Source organism: Corvus cornix, chromosome Z, assembly GCF_000738735.6.
Source record: "Corvus cornix cornix isolate S_Up_H32 chromosome Z, ASM73873v5, whole genome shotgun sequence".
Lineage (NCBI taxonomy): Eukaryota > Metazoa > Chordata > Aves > Passeriformes > Corvidae > Corvus > Corvus cornix.
Window position 1 is genome coordinate 50,574,305 of NC_046357.1, and position 18,166 is coordinate 50,592,470.

Here is an 18,166-nt window from a genome sequence, read left to right on the forward strand (position 1 = left end):
AAAATAAGAAGCAAATAAATGAAATATTTGCAGATTCTTCTGTTTACAGAACCTGCCATTCTATACTAATCCAAATACTTCTTATGTCAAATGATTTTCTTTTCACACTACGAGCAGTTCTATTCACACTTATCTTGTTTTGGTGGAACTACTGCCGTCTAAAGCACTACCAGGTGAGGGGGAAAAAAACTCAATGTATGTAGCTGTATTCTGAGGAGTCTGGAGTCAGGAATTGAATTCTCACTTTGAATCACTTGCAGGCTGGTTTCTACAATGACAAAATATTAAGGGGTGTAATTTATTACATAATTAATTTAAATTGAAGCACTTTTTCATTTGGCTGAGAAATACACTTTCTTTGTGGGGGCAAAATGGGAAAGGGCTTCTTTGTGTTGTCTCTGCTACAGAGGGGATGTTGGCTGTTTGGTAAATCAGTACCTTGCAGCCTGTTGAATAAATTTAGTGACAGCTGAACAGAGTCAGAAATGCCAGGACAAAGAGTCTTCAGTATGTTAGAAAGTCAGTCAGATAGCCATCCAAGCAAAAGGTGAAGAAGCATAAGGAAAAAAAAGAAGAAAAGGGATTGCACAGGTACAAGGGAGAAAGGAAAATTAAAAGGCATAAGCAGCATGAACAAAACTGGCTTTTAAAAAGTTTTAACTTTACCTCTTTATTAGTGGAAGCCTCTGCTGTACTGCAGACCTCCTGCTGATGTTGCCTACTTGACGATTCAGCACCTCGAGGTGAAGAGGAATCTGGAGATGGAGACTAGACATGACAAGAAAATCAAATAATATTGTGAGTGCCCGATGTGCAAATTATTCTTTCACATTCTACATCCTACGCTCTGACATTCTAAGAAAGAAAAGGTAAAGCCACTTAGGAGTAAGCTCTGATGGGAGACAAGTGGACTGACCCTAAGCAGCACACAAGGATTCAGCTAAAGTCTATTTAGCTGTCAAATTGGGAAAAGTGAAGAAAAGACTGAAATTTCCCCATAAGCACACATGCCCTCAGGTATAATTAACCTGAGGTGCTAAACTAACCTAATCTGAGCAGAGAAAGGCTGCAGTGCTTGTCCATAAATGTTATTCCATCATCTTAGAAAACAACTTTTATAAACTGTGCAGAGTAATATTGGTGTATTCAAGAATTTATTAATATATTCAATGACAATTCAATACCAGTGTCATCAAGGACTGGGATTCCTCATTCTAGATACAGTAAAAACTTGTATTTCATATTCATAATATTCATAATATTCAAAGTTCATGTTATGAGCTTGCTACCTGCTCTTTAGATCAGATTTCCTCATTCTTCTCCTTTTCCCATAAACAATTCAGTGGAACAACCGTCTATGTGATTCATCAGCAAGTATCTTTATAAAGGGGAAGAATGCTCTACGAAAGGATGTTCTAATCATAGCCAATTCCTAATGAATGCTGGTGATGCAAAAAAGCTGTAGCAAGGTATCTGAAGTACAGAGCAGGGGCCCTGGTATGAGGGTGTGACACAAGAACACAGAATGTGGAATTAATGAAGGTGAATGAGAAATGAGAGAGACCACAAAGCTCTAACCCAGAAGGTATTTTTAGGGTCAGATTTTAAGGAGATACCCACAAAACATGTCTGCACAAGCCAAAATGTGAATCCTCAAAAGGGAAGTTTAGAATTTAGCTACAGTTGGGTATTTAGTCTAACAGCCCTGGTATTCTACAGTCTTCTTTGACACAGGAAGAGAAGAGCCCTAGCTCTGACAGCTCAACAGTTCACCACTGATAACAAAACAGTCAAATGCTATTCTTATCTTTTCATAAACGATATGACATAGCTTTTCTCTGAGCTAATGAGTCATACCAGAAAAGGGATAAATTTCCAGTGGTCTGAGCTGGCAGCAGGCTCCACCCCCATGCTCTGCATCTACTGTAGCTGAAAAATTCAGTTCCATGAAATAGTCTACAAAAAACCCACATAACCAAAAGCAAACCAAGAACAACAACTAAAAAACCAAACATCTAAGTTTCTCTTAGCTTCCCTTAAATATGAAATGAAACAAGAAAACTCCCTTTTCTACTTCTTTCTCTTTACACTCATTCCTCTGTCTATCTCAGATAATAACTAAGCATTAAAATTATAGTTAACTAATAAAGATTTCCAAAGAGCCAAGAAGCAATTCTTTACAGGTATCTCTTGGGTTAAAGAGCAGTCCCTGCATCCCCCTGTATTTTGAATCACAACTGCAAGACAAAAGAAGATACATCTGTGAAACTATCCCTAGAATGCTGGCATCTGGTTGCCCCATCAAACTGAAGAACTGCTTGCTGCAGAGAGCGTAAGAGCAGGGGCTGTGGGAGAGATACAGGCTCGCTTGACTTGCTGGATAAGTACCAGTCAATAGTGCCACAATGATGCAACTGCACAACGGCAACTCCTATTTATGTACGAAGAATTTTCGTAGTGCTCACATTCTTATAGTTATGCAGTATTGCTGTATTAGGAATAAATTTAGAAGGTACATAATACTATCAAACCCAATAATGACATCTAGACATTGTAGGATTGAGCTTTAAACAACAGACAAAAAATCAACTTAGGCATCAAATGTGTACCTGCACACACAAAAAAGTGCTCTTTACAATGGCTGAAAACCCTCATATTCACACACTTAAGGATAAAGATTGTTTCATTTAAACCAGACAATTAGCATTAAGAAATTCTGCATCATTTGAAATGTACTAACAGTTACTCCATTAGCACTGTAAGTGCCTTTATTAAAGTATTTTCATCTATGAAGTATCAGAACTAAATTATTACATGGCTTTCTGTGCGCTCTGTTTCAATGTCTGCTCAAATATTTTTGGGGACAAAACCCCCAAACAACAAACTAACCCCCCCCCCAAAGATCAAATGAAGAACCAAAACTACTGAACCCAAACATCAAACATCTTACCAAGTCTGTTGCCTAACATGACATGAAAACCGTCCTTGAAAACCTATTTTTAGAGGTATCATATATAATGTACAAGGAAAGAATGCAGTCACAGCAGTAACAAGAAATATTCTGATGGATCATAGTGGATAGATAATTTGCATATCTGCTCTAAACAAAGTCTAAATAAAGGCTTAGTGACTGTTTCACTGTCATTTGTCATTAACAAAACAAGTTTTAGAAGCCTAACAAAGTTGTTGTCAGAACAAACACAGTACAGTCACATGAAGCATGCTGTTATTAAGTACAGAGGTCTATCAAAGGAATTAGAGGGTTTTTTTTTTTGGTGCAGCAATAAAAAGTGATAGCTACATCTTTTTCTCTTGAATATCTACTTACATTTTTCTTACGATACTCAATCTGGTACATCCAAAAATTCTCCATCTCAATTTTGGCGTTGTTTGACTCTAACTAACATGCAACCCATTCCACCTGAGAAACCTTCCTTGCTCTTGTGCAGAGGGATTTAGTAACAGAACTTGTAAAAGGAGAGGCTTGTGTTGCATCTAACCTATTCAGGTCAATCCAGCTGTTTCCTATACAGTTCACGAAGAGACATGTAACTGACACTGAAACACCTTCAAATACAATCACTTGCTCTTGCTTTATAAAAGCAGTGTTGTTTTATGTGCTTTTAGCACCAGATCATTTGAAGAGAATATAGCTTGTGGGTCACATAGTCACACACAAGGCTAGGACAGAGGGGATTAAATCATAGTATCATAGAGTCATAGAATCTTTTGTGTTGGAAGAGTCCTTAAAGATGATCTAAATTTTACTGTCCCTGCCATGGACAGGGACACTTTCCACTAGAATGGGCTGCCCAAAGCTCCATCCAGCCTGGCCTTGAACACTTCCAGGGATGCGGCACCTGGGAAAACTGTGCCAGTGCCTCACCACCCCCACAGTAAAGATTTTTTTCCTTGTATCTAATCTAGACCTACTCTCTGTCAATTTGAAGCTGTTCCCCCTTGTCCTGTCACTACAGACTCTTGTATAAAGTTTTTCACTGACTAGTATCCTCAAGTCCTTATCTGCAGAGCTGCTCTCAACAAGTTCTTCTGTCAGTTTATGTTTGGGATTGCCCTGGCCTATGTACAAGACCTTGCACTTGGCCTTGTTGAATTTCATGAGGTTCTCGCAGGTCAGGTCCTCCTCTCAAGCCTACCCAGGTCTCTCTGCAGCATGTTGACCACACTGCTCAGCTTGGTGATGCTGGCAAACTTGTCAAGGGTGCACTCAATCCCACTGCCAATGTTGCTGACAAAGATGTTAAACAGCATAGGTCATTTTTTGTTTTAAAAAAGGTAGTTTATTCAGAGCTTTTTTACAGTATCATATGAGTGGACTAATCAACAAATGCTTCAGTAATTCAAGATTCACTTAGACAATAGGGAATTATTTATTTGACACTAACGTCTACCTACAGATACTGTGGCAGAGAAATGGCAAAGTCTCCTCGTACATCAGCTCAGGAGACAATCGGATGAAGCAAGGCTTTTTTTTTTTTTTTTTTTATTTTAGAGATGTCTTCTGAAAAGAACCCATACACATTAGGAAAAGATCAAAACATTATGGAATCTTCAGGTCCAACATACAAGTATAGTCAGATGCACTCTATCACAAGAACTGCCCGTATCAGCATAACTATGGTAGTAAATCTCCCTGGTTTTAGGGCAACTATGTAATGGCAGTGTCCTCTGCCATGTACAGCTCAAATTCTGTTCACTAAAACATAGACTGAGACAGGTTTTAGGTTTGGCATAAAGATCCATAAAGAATGAAGCTGAAAGCTAATGATTATTGGTTGTCTTTGTTGAAAATTCGTTTTAAGTATAGTGCTAAAAATGGTGGGCTTGAAAAAAATAGTACCAACTTTGCACTTTACACACACTTGCACAGTGTGCACAATCTACGCAATTTAATTTACAATTTTGACATATGGATGAAACTTAACTTTTTACTGTAGTTCTAGTATAACTGCCTCTGCACATACCCCAAACTCTTACCCATCAGTTTGCTGGGTGGTCCAGGACCTGTCCCCTGTCAGGTTGTGCATACATGATAGGACAAGGTGACCTGAGACAAAGTTACTGACTGAACTGCTCATTCAGAACAACACATTTGATTAACTGCTATAGGACTTCTCCATACAGGAATTTCAGGCAGCCTAAAGAGATTCCTCCAAAAGGCTCCTCCTGCGCCCAAGACAACTGATACGCATCATTCATCATTTTAACTACCACCATGGGTAGTCAGCACCCAAAGTGAGGGGCTCTGTCAACAGGCAGCTGTTGGGTCAGGACTTTGACTGATCCAAGAGCTGACTTGTGCAGTTGCTGCGGCAGAAACGACCAATTAGCGTATGGGTGGGACACTTGCTGTTAGACAACACAAATTATTCCTGCCTGTGCAGGGAAGGTCATGTGGAACAGTCTTATGTACACATTTAACATAGGAAGTGTTTTGTACGTAGCTAAACAACAGCAATGGACCACACATGCTGGAGTGATCACACAGGATCCCAGATCAACTGTATCTAAGAAGAAATGCACTTTGGGAAGTCTTGGCTTGGGGAATTTCCCCTGATCCAGGTAATGACATCCTGCAAAGACCAAGCCTCCTGTCACCTGCCACCATCTGGACAACGACAAACAATCCATTTGAGAGATCTGACTCAGTGCTGGCTGCTTCTCTGAGTATGGACTTCCTTATCCATACTTTCACTTCAACTTCCAGTAAAAATGCAGTTTTAAGTGTTAGTCTGAAAAAATCACTGTGGATTCCTCCTGTGTGTTCAAAAGATTTTAACTACAGCAAGTGCTGTTTTAGTTTTCAACAGCACAGAAAAATCACTTGAAGTTAGTTTCATCTTTCAATAATTTAAAAATGTAATCAAACAAAAAAATATTCAATGGGTAATTTATACAGTGCTCACCCTAATTTAAAAGCCAGTAACTCATCTGGGAGTGTTTGCCTTCAAGTAGACTAATTGCTAAATTTAAGCTTTCTTCTGTGTGATTGATGAATAAAACGCTTTTTGTTTTGGTTGGTTCTTCAGTGATTTTTGGTTTGGGGCATTTGGGGCTTTTTCTTCCTGTGTAAACTTAAGTCTGCAGTCTCTCATAAATGATGGAAAGCTGACCTGTAGTCCGTGTGCACAACCAACAGTTTTAAAAGATCTGCTCAGAAAAAAACTCATCTATATACTATCAATAAAAACTCATCTTTATTTTAATTGTCTCCTTTCTCTCTTTTTCCCCCTTAGTTCATTTATTACTAAAGCCTGCTTTATTATTTAAGAGACTTCTCTATTGCCTTTTAATAATACATTACTCCTGCTGTGGAAAAAGTGAAGCAAATTCATCTCCATAAAAACACTGAGGTATCAGAATTGAAAAAATCCAGCAACTGAGAATGCAAGGGTTGAAATAAAATATACATGACCAAAAAGAACAGAGAAGCGAAACAATGCAGCTCCGTTCTGTTCCACCTGGAAGACTTGTCTTCAGCTCTGAATTTCTGCTTCACAAATATAAACCACCCATATACGTGGGTTTACTTTGTATTAGGGTTTATTCTAACATCACACCACCTCAAATGTCTGCAGAGGAACAGAGACTATAAACACCAGTGACAGGGCTTTGCAAAACCAAAAATCTTGGCAGGCAGGAATAAACCATGTCCTGCAGGTCAACAAAACCCGGCTATCAGATCTGTAGCCCCATGGATAACTCAACAGACTCAGAAAAAAATCATAGTAATGAGTTCTTAAATGGAGAATTTCTACCTCCAAACCACTGCTTTTTCCTGATTATGGCAGAATGCTTCTAAGCTGTTCAATTCACAGCCCAAAAAATTCTGCTTGACTTTTTGAGCCTTTCAGTGCTTTTCTCAGTAGGTTTTTGTACTTCCACAACTAAGCAAGCCACTCTTCTCAAAGCTCTGTAACAAAGATAGTTTTTATCCATACAGTTTAAACACCAGGATACTTAATTGCTTTTTGAATTATCTACTACACAAAACTATTATCCTCTCCACTTGAACATGTGGATGAACATTCATCCTCAAATTCAGACCTATGTGCTGCATGTCTTCTATTCAGACCTTTAAACACCGCAATTTCTGTGCTTGGCTAGGCACATTCACAGCAGGGGAATCCGACAGGTAAGAATGGTGAGCAAGAGCTACCTAAATGGGGTATGGGCTTACCCTTCCAGTGAGGTAACTGCGTGCATCTAGTCTACAGGGTCTCCCACTCCACTGCTCTTGGGCACAGGTGTACGACAAGGTCAATGCTTAAACTTTTCCATAGCTCCAGCTACACATTTTATTCAGTATGAGGGAAAGGCTGAGAGAATTGGGATTTTTCAGCCTGGAAAAGAGAAAAGGCCTCGGGTGACCTTACTGCAGCCTTCCAGTACCTGAAGGGTGCCTAAATGAAAGCTGGAGAGAGACTATATACAAGAGCATGCAGTGACAGGACAAGGGGGAATGGCTTCAAACTCAAAGAGGGCAGGTAGAGATTAGATATTAGGAAGAAATTCTTTACTGTGATGGTGGTGAGGCACTGGAACAGGTTGCCCACATAAGATGTGGCTGCCTCATCCCTGGAAGTGTTCAAGGCCAGGCTGGATGGGGTTCTGAGCAACCTGGTCGAGGGGCAAGTGTCCGGGCCCAAGGCAGGGTAGTTGGAACTAGATGATATTTAAGGTCCCTTCCAACCCAAGCCATTCTATGATTCCATGATTTTATGGGTGAACAAAATCTCTCCATTTCACACTCAGAAAACACAATCTAACTGCAGCTCCACAGCCTTCTCCATCAGGGGTCAGTTTCCTGATGCCACACTTCTTGCAGCTGTGCAGCTCTAACTGGTATTATATTTAAAAAAGAGATCCTCACAAGGCCATAGCCAAGTGATGGTCTGCTTTGGTTTAAAACATTTTCTAATAAACAGACTTTGGAAATATATGTCAATTGTACCGATCTCAAATGTGTGGCAAATTTTAAAAAAGACTCTTACTGCCTTTATTCGAAAGACACTGAGGATTTTTCAGCTTTTATCAAATACACAAGTACACCACCTTCCCCACAAACTCACTGTCAAGACCACCTCTGATTCAAGTGGAAGCATGCATCACTACACAAGGCTGCACAAAGCACAAGGCAGCTAGCAGTCTCCATTGTTAAATATTAAACAGATACCTCTTTAAACTATTTATTTATTCACAGATATCTGTTTCCTGCCTTCTACATCACAGGGCTACTAGAGTTTATTACAGCAGAATTGTCCATGGGCAGTGAGCAATTTACTTTTCTCATACACCTTACCAAACACTTCTTTTGAGGGGAAATATCCAGGAATGACTCATAATCCTGGCAGATTAACCTGTGAATAAAACTGGAATCAGGACATCTTAAGTACACACAGATACAGTGATCTGTATCTTTCTCACCATCACAGTCATTGCATGTCTTTCCTAACAGTCCCAAACCCAGCTGCAGGTTCGCTGAATACTTCTGAATTGTTAGCTTCTTAAAATAGTCACTAGACACTTCCAAATGGCATCCTACCAAGCATTCTGCTGTAAATGTATTAGCCAAATGCTCAGCACTGGGGAGTAACGGTCACCTTCTTATGAAAAAAGGCAAAGGAGGCTGTTGTATTTAATGAGTCTCAACCACAAATTATTCTTCTGGCTTCACTGGTCTGCACTGGGCAGCTTCTAGCTACATAAAAAGTGACTGTTGTTTGTATCTTAAGAAGTCTTATGAGTTTCAATACTACATGATTAAGAACACAATGTTACTGCAAATATTTTCAGGTAAGTTCTATTTCTAAAAGAAAATTTTTTTGCTAAAAAACAACTTGAGGATAATTTTCAAAACAGACCTGCAAAATGACTGAAGGCAAAAAAAAAGCACCCAATTTGCATTACTTATCTGCAGCAACTTGATACTTCTGGGTAAGAAAACGGTATCTGCCTGAAGGTAAAAAACCTCTTATTTCCAGGTCAATGCTATAAATCAGACTGAAAAACATCTGTGGCATATACTGGTTAGACTTAAAAGCTCCCATCTGAGATCCTGCTTCTTTCTTGAGGGAGACAGAAGAACAATTTACAATTAGATGAATGGGCTTCAACCATATTTTTATTACATTGACCACTTACAGTCACTTAGTAAAGCTATTTTTGCCCAATTTACAGCTAAGAAATTCTAGGAATGCTTCATTAAAGAAAGCAGACAGTTTTTGACTTGCCATCTAAATTAAAGAATCCAGTAAAGCAAATACATACCTCTTCTTCGGCGAAAACCAAAATTCCTACTCAGTCCCAAGTCCCTTCTACAATAAGTCTTCTCCTCACTCTGCTGTAGATCTTCTAAATTATTTGTGCAATTTACTTCCTCCTTCCAAGAACACAGACTGTTTGTACATCTACAACCACCGTTTATCTCTTCACTGAGCTATACTAATTGTCATTATAAATCACTGTTTTGATTTCAGCCAGCCCTGAAAATTTCAGACAGGTTCTTATCTGACACGGTAAGAAAAATATTGAATGAGAAATTAAATTTTGGTGCAAAATGGGAACCTCTATGTACTTCAATATCTAATGTATGCAGAGACCAATAAAAACACTTGTTTTGTTCATTATATGAGCATACCAGGCTGAGTGATATCAGCACATCTCAGAAAAGTTCAATTCTGCAAGATGCACCTGGATTTTGGAGAGCAGGTGAAGCACCTTCAGGAAGAACTTGGTGCTCTCAGGACCCTCAACCTCACCAAGACCATCACGGTACTCAGTGTTATAATCAATCAGGAAGCAACAGGAAGTTCCTTGATCCTCCAACCAATGACAGTATTAACAGACAATACAGTAAACAAAATGTGTAGCAAAAGAGTAATGTGATCTATTTAAAAATGGGGACAGAAATAATTTCAATTTTGCAAATTTTCGAAGTTAAGTTAAAAATAACTGTTTCCCCCATAAAATAATCTGGGAAGATTTCTTCAGCCTTCATGTGACTGCAAATCAACTCCATTACAGACATAATTTTAAAAATATTTGTAGAAGTAACTTCTGCAATATAGTTGTTTGTTTGGCCTTTTTTAAAGATTCAATTAGGTTTTCTATTAAGCATCAAGAAAAAAACTTAAACATACTCATCACTGTGTTTCCAACAGGTTTGCAGGAAAAATAAAATCTGGAAGCTAAATGTCTCAATCAGCTTGCATGTTTTTTCAGCATCTCAAACACCATGCTCCAAAAATCTCTTCCCATTTGTAGAATACTAGCTTTCCTAATTTTGAAGGCAGATAAACAAATCAGTAGCCTGTCACAGATCTACATGGCATGTGAACTTTTTTCACCATCTGAATTCCCTTTGCAGCAGCTGAGGTATCTTGAATAGTTCTGATGCATTCGTAGAACCTTACAACAGCTCAGTTTAAAATACCAAATAACACACAAGAAGTTCTACTTCCGCTATTCTTCCAAAAAAAAACCCCAAATAAAGGTCACAGAAAACATTTCACAGCAATAAAGAGGAGGGAGCAAACGTTTGCAGGGACTTGCCCTTGAAATAAAAACATAGGAACATGTAATAGATTATTTTTGGTCAGTAAATTTACCCTACCAGCTCTTTTCATATCAGGCATAAATTTAACCCATTTAATAGTTGTTTATAACTTTATTTTATAAAATAAAGCAGAAAACTCATAAAACTTGAAAGTCAATATTATCTTACAGACAGCTGGAACCACAACCTGGTAGACAATCCTGATTCAAGTTAAACCTTATGCCAAAAGTACAGAGTTTCAGAAATGCTGACGCTGTAAATCTGAAAAACTGCCTTCAATACTCAGGTTGCTGTAAATACACTTTACAGTGATAATATAATACACTGAGGTTCATAACATATTTCTAGAGAAGGCAACTTGACATGCAACTTTCCTAGAATATGAATCTGATCTGTGATACCATCATAAAGAGTATTAAAGATTTCTGACAGAACTGTTGGGATTGTTATGTGACAGAAAATGAAACATAGAGTTAACAAAAACACACAAAGATAGTAAGAAAATGTTTGGTAAAATATTACGGCAGTAAAAAATATAACCGCATTTGTTTCAGAAAAGTCAAGTAAAGAGCATCATGTGACAAATGCTTGTACAGCATACCTGGGGTCAGCAGAGTTTAATAAAGAAAAATTTGGCTACATGATAATGCATGTTTACTTCTCTTATGCTCTCTGGAGTACAAATTTAAAACAAAGCACTCGTTCAAGAATGAAACACAGAACAGGAATGAAATGCACCCTCCTTCACTGCCATACATGTCACAAAGGAATGAGACACAGATAACCTGGGAGGTGAAAACTTTGTGTACTCACATCTCCATCTAGTGGCCTCTGGTCGTCAGAATCCCTGGATGGACTGATGTCCTGCCGCATCACCCAGATAGGCTCCTTAGGTTCATCAGGGGTGTAGGGAGAACGGATGGTTCTTGTCTTCACTTCCTCAATAGCCTCTTTAATATCCTTGATGGCCAGAGAAATTGCATCTCTTTTTTCCTTGCTGTACCTCTGTACAGATTCTCCCGAGCTGGATGTAACTCGAGAACCAGATGTGAGCTGGCCATTACTTTCATGCCCACCACTGACAAGAGCCTGACCGTGCTCCAGACTCTGCTCTGACTCTGGCATGTCTTCAGCTGCCTTGTCTAAACTCTGGGAGCTCATGCTCTGCTTCACCTCTGCTACAATCTGATCAATATCCTCCTCTTGCTCGTAACTGTCCATTCTTGGGTAAGGGGCAAACTCTGCTTCCTTTTCAGGGCTGTCAGACTCTCCGTCAGACCGTTCATCATAATGGTGAAGGCGGGCACCAAGTGCCTCCTTGCGGTAATTGTCAGCTTCTTCCCTCTCCCGCTCATACTGCTGGATGCCCTCCCTGCCATCGAGATCTGGTGTGTCTCCTATTTCCTCATACACATGCTCCTGCAGTCCATAGTCAGCGTAAGCCTCAGCATACTGCTCATCCTCTCCTCGGTGGAAGAGGCGATGTGTGTAGACATAGCCTGAGTAGGCTGCATTCATGGCTTCCTCGTGCTCGATGGAATGGAAATGTAAGTGGTTGGGCAATGTTCGGTTGTGAATGGCCTCACCATGCTCCGCCTCGGCATTCTCTGTGTACTCCTCAGACTCAGGCCTGTACTGCACTGCATATGCACTCTCATCCTCGTTTTCCTGCACTCTCTCGATGTCGTAACTGTCCTCCACTGTGGCTATCACATCCCCTTCTGCAGTATCTGTGTGATTGTGGAAACCACTCTCAGTGCTGGCTGACCGAGCTAACATGCCTTCCTCCTCCTGCCCAGACAGACCCACGTGGCTGCTGCTGGTATGCCTTGGGTAGCGAGCCGCATACCTCTGTTCCTCTTCCACCTCGGAGTGCTCCAGGTCAGCCTCCACTGACTCATTCACTGCTCCGTTCGCTGGCTCTTCACTGATCTCCCCCTCAGGTGGTCCAACCAAATGGTTCATGGCAAGTTTTGGAGAGTAGGTCACTTATTCTGTTGACATTTTGTCTATCACAGCTGCAAAGAAATAAAAAAAAAAAAACAAACTCTGACATCACTCCCAATAAAAAAAAAGTGGAGTCAATAAACAGAAGCAACAAAATGCACCCTTCCTTCCCAGCAGACAAACACTTGACTTAGCTCTGCAGTCAGGTTATAGACAGCACAACAGTATGATCTCCCATGCAAATAATCTCCAACAGCAGCAACCAGCAACAACACCCTTGGGGACTGCACTTCTCACTTCCATGGACAAATTCTTTGTGGAAGAATCCTTTCCAAACAAGCCCTTGGAGATGCTTGTATGGACTGCAGTGGCATTGCAACGATGCTGGCCTATTAGAAAAGCTAATTTTTGCCAGGAGCTGAACCATGGCAGATATAACAGAAATATTTCACCTTTGCTCCAGCACTCTGTAGTGAGCTGTAGCTCACTAACTCGGAGCAAAGGGAGTAATGTAAAACAGCAGAAGTGTGTCACAGAAGTCTGCAGTTGCTCAGATACATGACAGCCACGCATTCAACACTTCTTCAGGTGAGCTAGTCACCCTACGCACTTTCAAAGAATCAGGAGAAATAAAAAGTGCACTCTCAGGATGCAGTACATCTGAACCACCTGTTTCTTCTCCCTAGAAAAGCACGTTAGCTAGGTACAGTTATCCTTCTGGTAGCTATCTATCATCAGTAAAGACAGCTTCTTTCCTACAATATGGAGAAGACATCACTAATACTCATAACGCTCACCACATTGAGACCAGTAGCACATCTCAGCCTTGCTGACTTCGAGTAAAGAAGATCTCAAGAGATTACATAATCACTAGAGAGGTCTGCCAATAGTAAAAAAAATTACAGGGAACAGAAACAGGCCCATCTAGCTCATAAGGTTTCATTTTTATAGAACAGCTTCAGCTATTTGGAACTTTGCCCTATGTTTTTAAGATGCAGTGTCATGAAGAGGACATGTAATGTCCTTTTAGGTACTTAAATCAAGCCACATACCCATAAATAAAATACAGCTCTAGCATGTGACATACTGGTAAGTACTAAAAAAAAAGCACCTATTGGAAAACTGCCAACTTGAAGGAGCTATAAAAGCATGTGTCAATTACCAACTAAAAAAATTAATGTGAATGTGAAATAGAACTTGGATCAAATCTTGTAAACTGAGGCAGGGAGGCTCAGGTGGCACTTTGCTGACTAAATGAGCTCTGTGCAGAAGAGCACTGGGAATAACTTCCTGTGATGAGAAAGCAACAGCAATTTCAGTTGCTCTCTATTAGAAAAGTTGACAGGCTGGCAAGCCAAGCTGTGAGTCACTTGTACTATATTGCCACAGGAAATCCAGAAGGTGCACTGTCCAGCTCAGTGAACACTCCTTGATTTTGTTACACCTAATGTTCTAGCCTTTTAAACACAGGAGTCCTTAAAAAAAATTACAATTGTAAAGTAATAGCTAATAAATCGTATTAGCTGGACCTATAAGGATGTTGTACACAAACTAATCCCTTTCCAAAATAACCATGAAACAACTCAGTTTATTTTTTCCAGCTAAGGAAGCTGTGTTAGTAAGGCTTCAGCAACAAGATAAGGTCTTTTTCAGCTAAGACTTCCAAGCCATTAGGAAAGAATGGGCAGAGTACAGGTGTACATGCTGATGTGCACCAGAACTAATACACCAAACACTCTCCCCTCAGCACGGCATATGATATGTTAAGTAAGCAAGAACAAGATTGGAGAGCTTTCCACTTTTAGCCCACAAAAAGGGTGAACATGCCAAGGTGCAACAGCTCCTTGAAAAGTCCTTCCCAAGGAGGATTACAGCAGACGCATACATTCTCTGCAGGTAACTCGGTTTGCAGCCCGCAGTGTGAGCTGCAGATTGAGCTCCGGGTGGCAGCAGCCCCAGGCAAGAGGCCGGGAAGTGCCAACTCTTTGCATAATAGAGGACGTGAAGATGCTGGTGCCGGCCAGGTGGATGGACAGGATGGACTGAGACATGGCTGGAGCCACAGATTCAGGAAGGAAAGTGAGACTTTGGAGCACTTGGACTGAGGGGATGAAAGTCCAGGGGTTCCTTTGTTCAGGCTCCCTCCTTGGAGGCTCAGAGCTTGAGCTGCTTCTGTGTTACCACACCGTGAATAAATGACTTTACAAAAGAGACATCCAAGCCTCTGCTGCGGTAAACCTGGGGTCAAACTGGCCAGGAAACCTGGGCTGACCCCGAGAGAATGTGTAGGAGTCAGGTGGGGACCCATCAGGTCACTGGACTGGCCGCCGTGAGGGGGCTTCCGTCCCAGCAGTGACAGTCTCCGGCGGTGGGAGTCTGACTGCCAGAGTCTCATGAATGGTCAGGCTGGGAAGGTTCTTTAATATTGCCTACTTTCATTGAAGTAGATTATAAAATTTCCACTCTTTTTCACATAGACAGAATTAGGCTAAAATAGAGGGCTGGTTAAAAAAAATCTACCTTAAATTTGTTGTGTTTGTAGTAGCCCCTGACTCGTGGCTAAGTGTCATCGGTCACCCCCAGAAAAAGGGTAGTGCTTGTCAAAAGAAATTAGGTTACACATAAACACAGGATAATGATCAACTTTCTGAAATTTTATCACACGTAACCTAAGTTCCAATAATTGCTGAAAATATGTTATCCTGTCTTAGAAGTCTTAATATATGCTTGTAACATAATGAATTTTATGGATAGACAGCATCACTGACATGTCTTAGCAGTGAGGAAACAAATTACAGAGATTACAAACCATACAAAATACGGCTAAAAAACACCTGAGAGACCCAACATTTTCCTTTGACAAAGCTAAAGTTTCCAACGTTCTGCTTGTAAAATATTTCTCATTCAAAAAATTCTCTTTGAACTTGAAGTTGACTTCAACTACTGATATTCCAAAACTTTCAAGGTTGTATCTTTTGAAGGGATGAGAAGGAAATGTTAACCTTTACTAGAAGTTTTTTACTGAAAAATGCTCTTCTGTTTGCCTTTCCTCCTATTAATTAAATTCAACTTTTAAATTTTGAAAACAATAAATTATTATTTATTTTGAAATCTAAAATTTTTAGTGTTTTGAAAGTAAGTTAACTTAGAAGTCTGAGCGGAATGAATGTTCTTAGGTCACCTCAGACCCAGTAACCTTCAACAGAAAGTAATCTTCTGAGTCAAGAACATTTATTTTACTGATTTAACCATCAGTCTTTAGGATAGTGAATTAAAGAACACCTATTAAGATTGGGGGTTAGAAGTTACTAAATCCCTTTTCATATCTGGTAGCTGGAAGACTACTGAATCCCACACTTTTTATTTTTAGCAGGATTTTCCTAAAGCAAATACAAGGTCTGCCTGATCTTTCTCACCAGATCTGCAAAAAGCACTTTATTTCCTGCAAACAAACAAAAAACAATAACCTACATAAAACGCCATAGACAGAAGAGAATATAAACAAGAGAGGTTATCCAAACTTGGAAATACAGACACAGCGCCCATCTGAATGATATTACAGTCTCATATTAATTACTCAGAACAGCAGCTGTGCTCTGATAATCAAATATGGGAAAGTGCTCTGTAAGCGCTCTTAGCTTTGCACACATGACTTGATGGATAAATCTGTCTCTGCAACAGAGAAATCAGAGGTTGATTACTACTGCAACTAACTCTTTGCTGAAGGTTAAACTACCTTCCTGTCTGTAAAGAAGAAAAAAACTAATATATACACATATTTCTTAAACAACATAAAGTTGAAAGTTGAAGAATTTTTCTCTACTACTTTAAAACACCATCAAAGGGCAACCTATCATTTCAGAGCAAGACCACAACACCCATGCCAAGTTCCTCTCAGCAAAAGACATGCAGTAAGAAAAGGTGAAAGCGTGAGTATTCAGATTCCAACTTGGTTTGTTATTTCTTACCCAATTCCAGATGAATAATTGTTTGATTTCTTGTATAAGCAGGCAGACATAAAGTGATTATCATTATTAATAATACTATTATTATTATTCTTCTTCCAAATATTACTCTAGGAGTTTATTTTATAAGAGTCTTAGGCATTGTATTTCCACAGTTTAATCTGACTTGAATAAAAGCTCGCACTCTTGATACATCTGTATACTACAGTTACTGTCTCAGAACAAAGCTGTGTGCCACATGGAACCAAGACTACACACACACACACACACACACACACGTTTTTCTGTCACATAGAGCATAGGAGGAAAACTGAGGAAGGGACCACAGGAGGTCTCCAGTCCAACCCTGCCCAACCCCTAGGTCTTTGAGCTAAGACCAGGTTTCTCAGAGCCTTATCCAGTTGGGGTTTGATAATCTCCACGACCGGTGAAGGCAACAGCTTGTCTGGGCCCCAACTTCAGTGCTGGACTGTCCTTGTGACGAAAATATTTCTTCCTTATAGTCAGTTTCAATTTCCCCTGTTTGAGCACCTCCCAGCTGCCTCCAACCCTCCCTCTCACCACACACTACTGTGAGGACCCTGGCTGCATCTTCCCCATCCCCTGGTATGTTGACATGGAAGCCAACCCACTTCTCAGCTGAAGCAGCCCTGGTCCCGCAGCCTCTCCTGTGTCTCTGTGGCTTCCCATCATTTCCCACCAGTATCACCCCTGTATTGGGAACTCAAAAGGGAGGCAGCACCCAGGTGGGTTCTGGTAGGCTTTGAGCAGAGGGGATGGTTCCTGCCCTACCCTGGCTCTCAGGACCACGTCCATCTCACACTGCCCCAGGTGCTGCTGACCCTTATTCTGCTGCCCAAGCCTTGTCCCAGAACTGCTACTTATCCCCACCAGTCCCAGCCTGTATTGTCATGAGGGGTTATTTACACACATATATATTATTTTAAATTAAATATTAATTTTAATTAAATATTTCATTTATAAGAAGCATAACTGTTTCCTCTTATTTTGCAGTTGAGTATGTGAGCAAAATAGTTTTGCCTTCCTTAAAATACTTCAGCCACATTTACCTACGTTTTCTATGAAAAATAGACATTCTTCTAACATACTTCCACATAACTCCAAATCACCCCAGGAATACAGAGACCTCTGACTGAATTTTCAAAGGCAACCCACCTCAAGTGCAAGTCTTCTTGGCACACTCTCTGAGGAATTTCATAAAGCACCTCTGTTTTTCCTGACTTCAGCAATACACCAATGTTTCACTTGTACAGATCTCAACAAGACAGATGAGCACAACCTCTCAAGAAAACAACGTAGTCTTTTAGCAAATGTATGTCTTTGAGAACCACCTTAATTTTTCTTTTTCTTTTAAGTGCCCCTATGGTAAGAAATTTCAGAGAATTTAACAACATATGCCATGCCCACTTCGAGGGAGTTCTCCTCCTGTGTTAGATAACTCTCTTTTCTGAATTGCAACCTGCCTGGGAAACATCATTGCTTCTGCTGCCATGTGCTAAGTAAACTCATCCAAAACAGCTTTAAATAAAAAAGCTGTGAAACTTTTATTTCTTGCCAGTCAGCAAAAGCAGCACCTGGAAAGTGACATTAACATCCCACCACATATGCACACATATGCACACACATACACATATTGGTTCATAATAATGAGGCT

The 18,166-nt window shown here is 40.1% G+C and overlaps 1 protein-coding gene across 3 annotated transcripts in view; it reads right to left on the reverse strand.

Annotated features, from left to right (window-relative positions):
* APBA1 (amyloid beta precursor protein binding family A member 1) overlaps positions 1-18,166 on the reverse strand; it is an 89,672-nt gene that overhangs the window by 31,791 nt on the left and 39,715 nt on the right. For all 3 annotated transcript variants that reach the window (XM_039566821.1, XM_039566819.1, XM_039566820.1), the window contains 2 exons: positions 11,393-12,597; positions 667-768 (listed from right to left, as the gene is read on the reverse strand). In XM_039566821.1, the coding sequence (XP_039422755.1) occupies positions 667-768; positions 11,393-12,544 (1,254 nt within the window). In that variant the 5' untranslated portion in view covers positions 12,545-12,597. The remainder of the gene's footprint in view (positions 1-666; positions 769-11,392; positions 12,598-18,166) is intronic.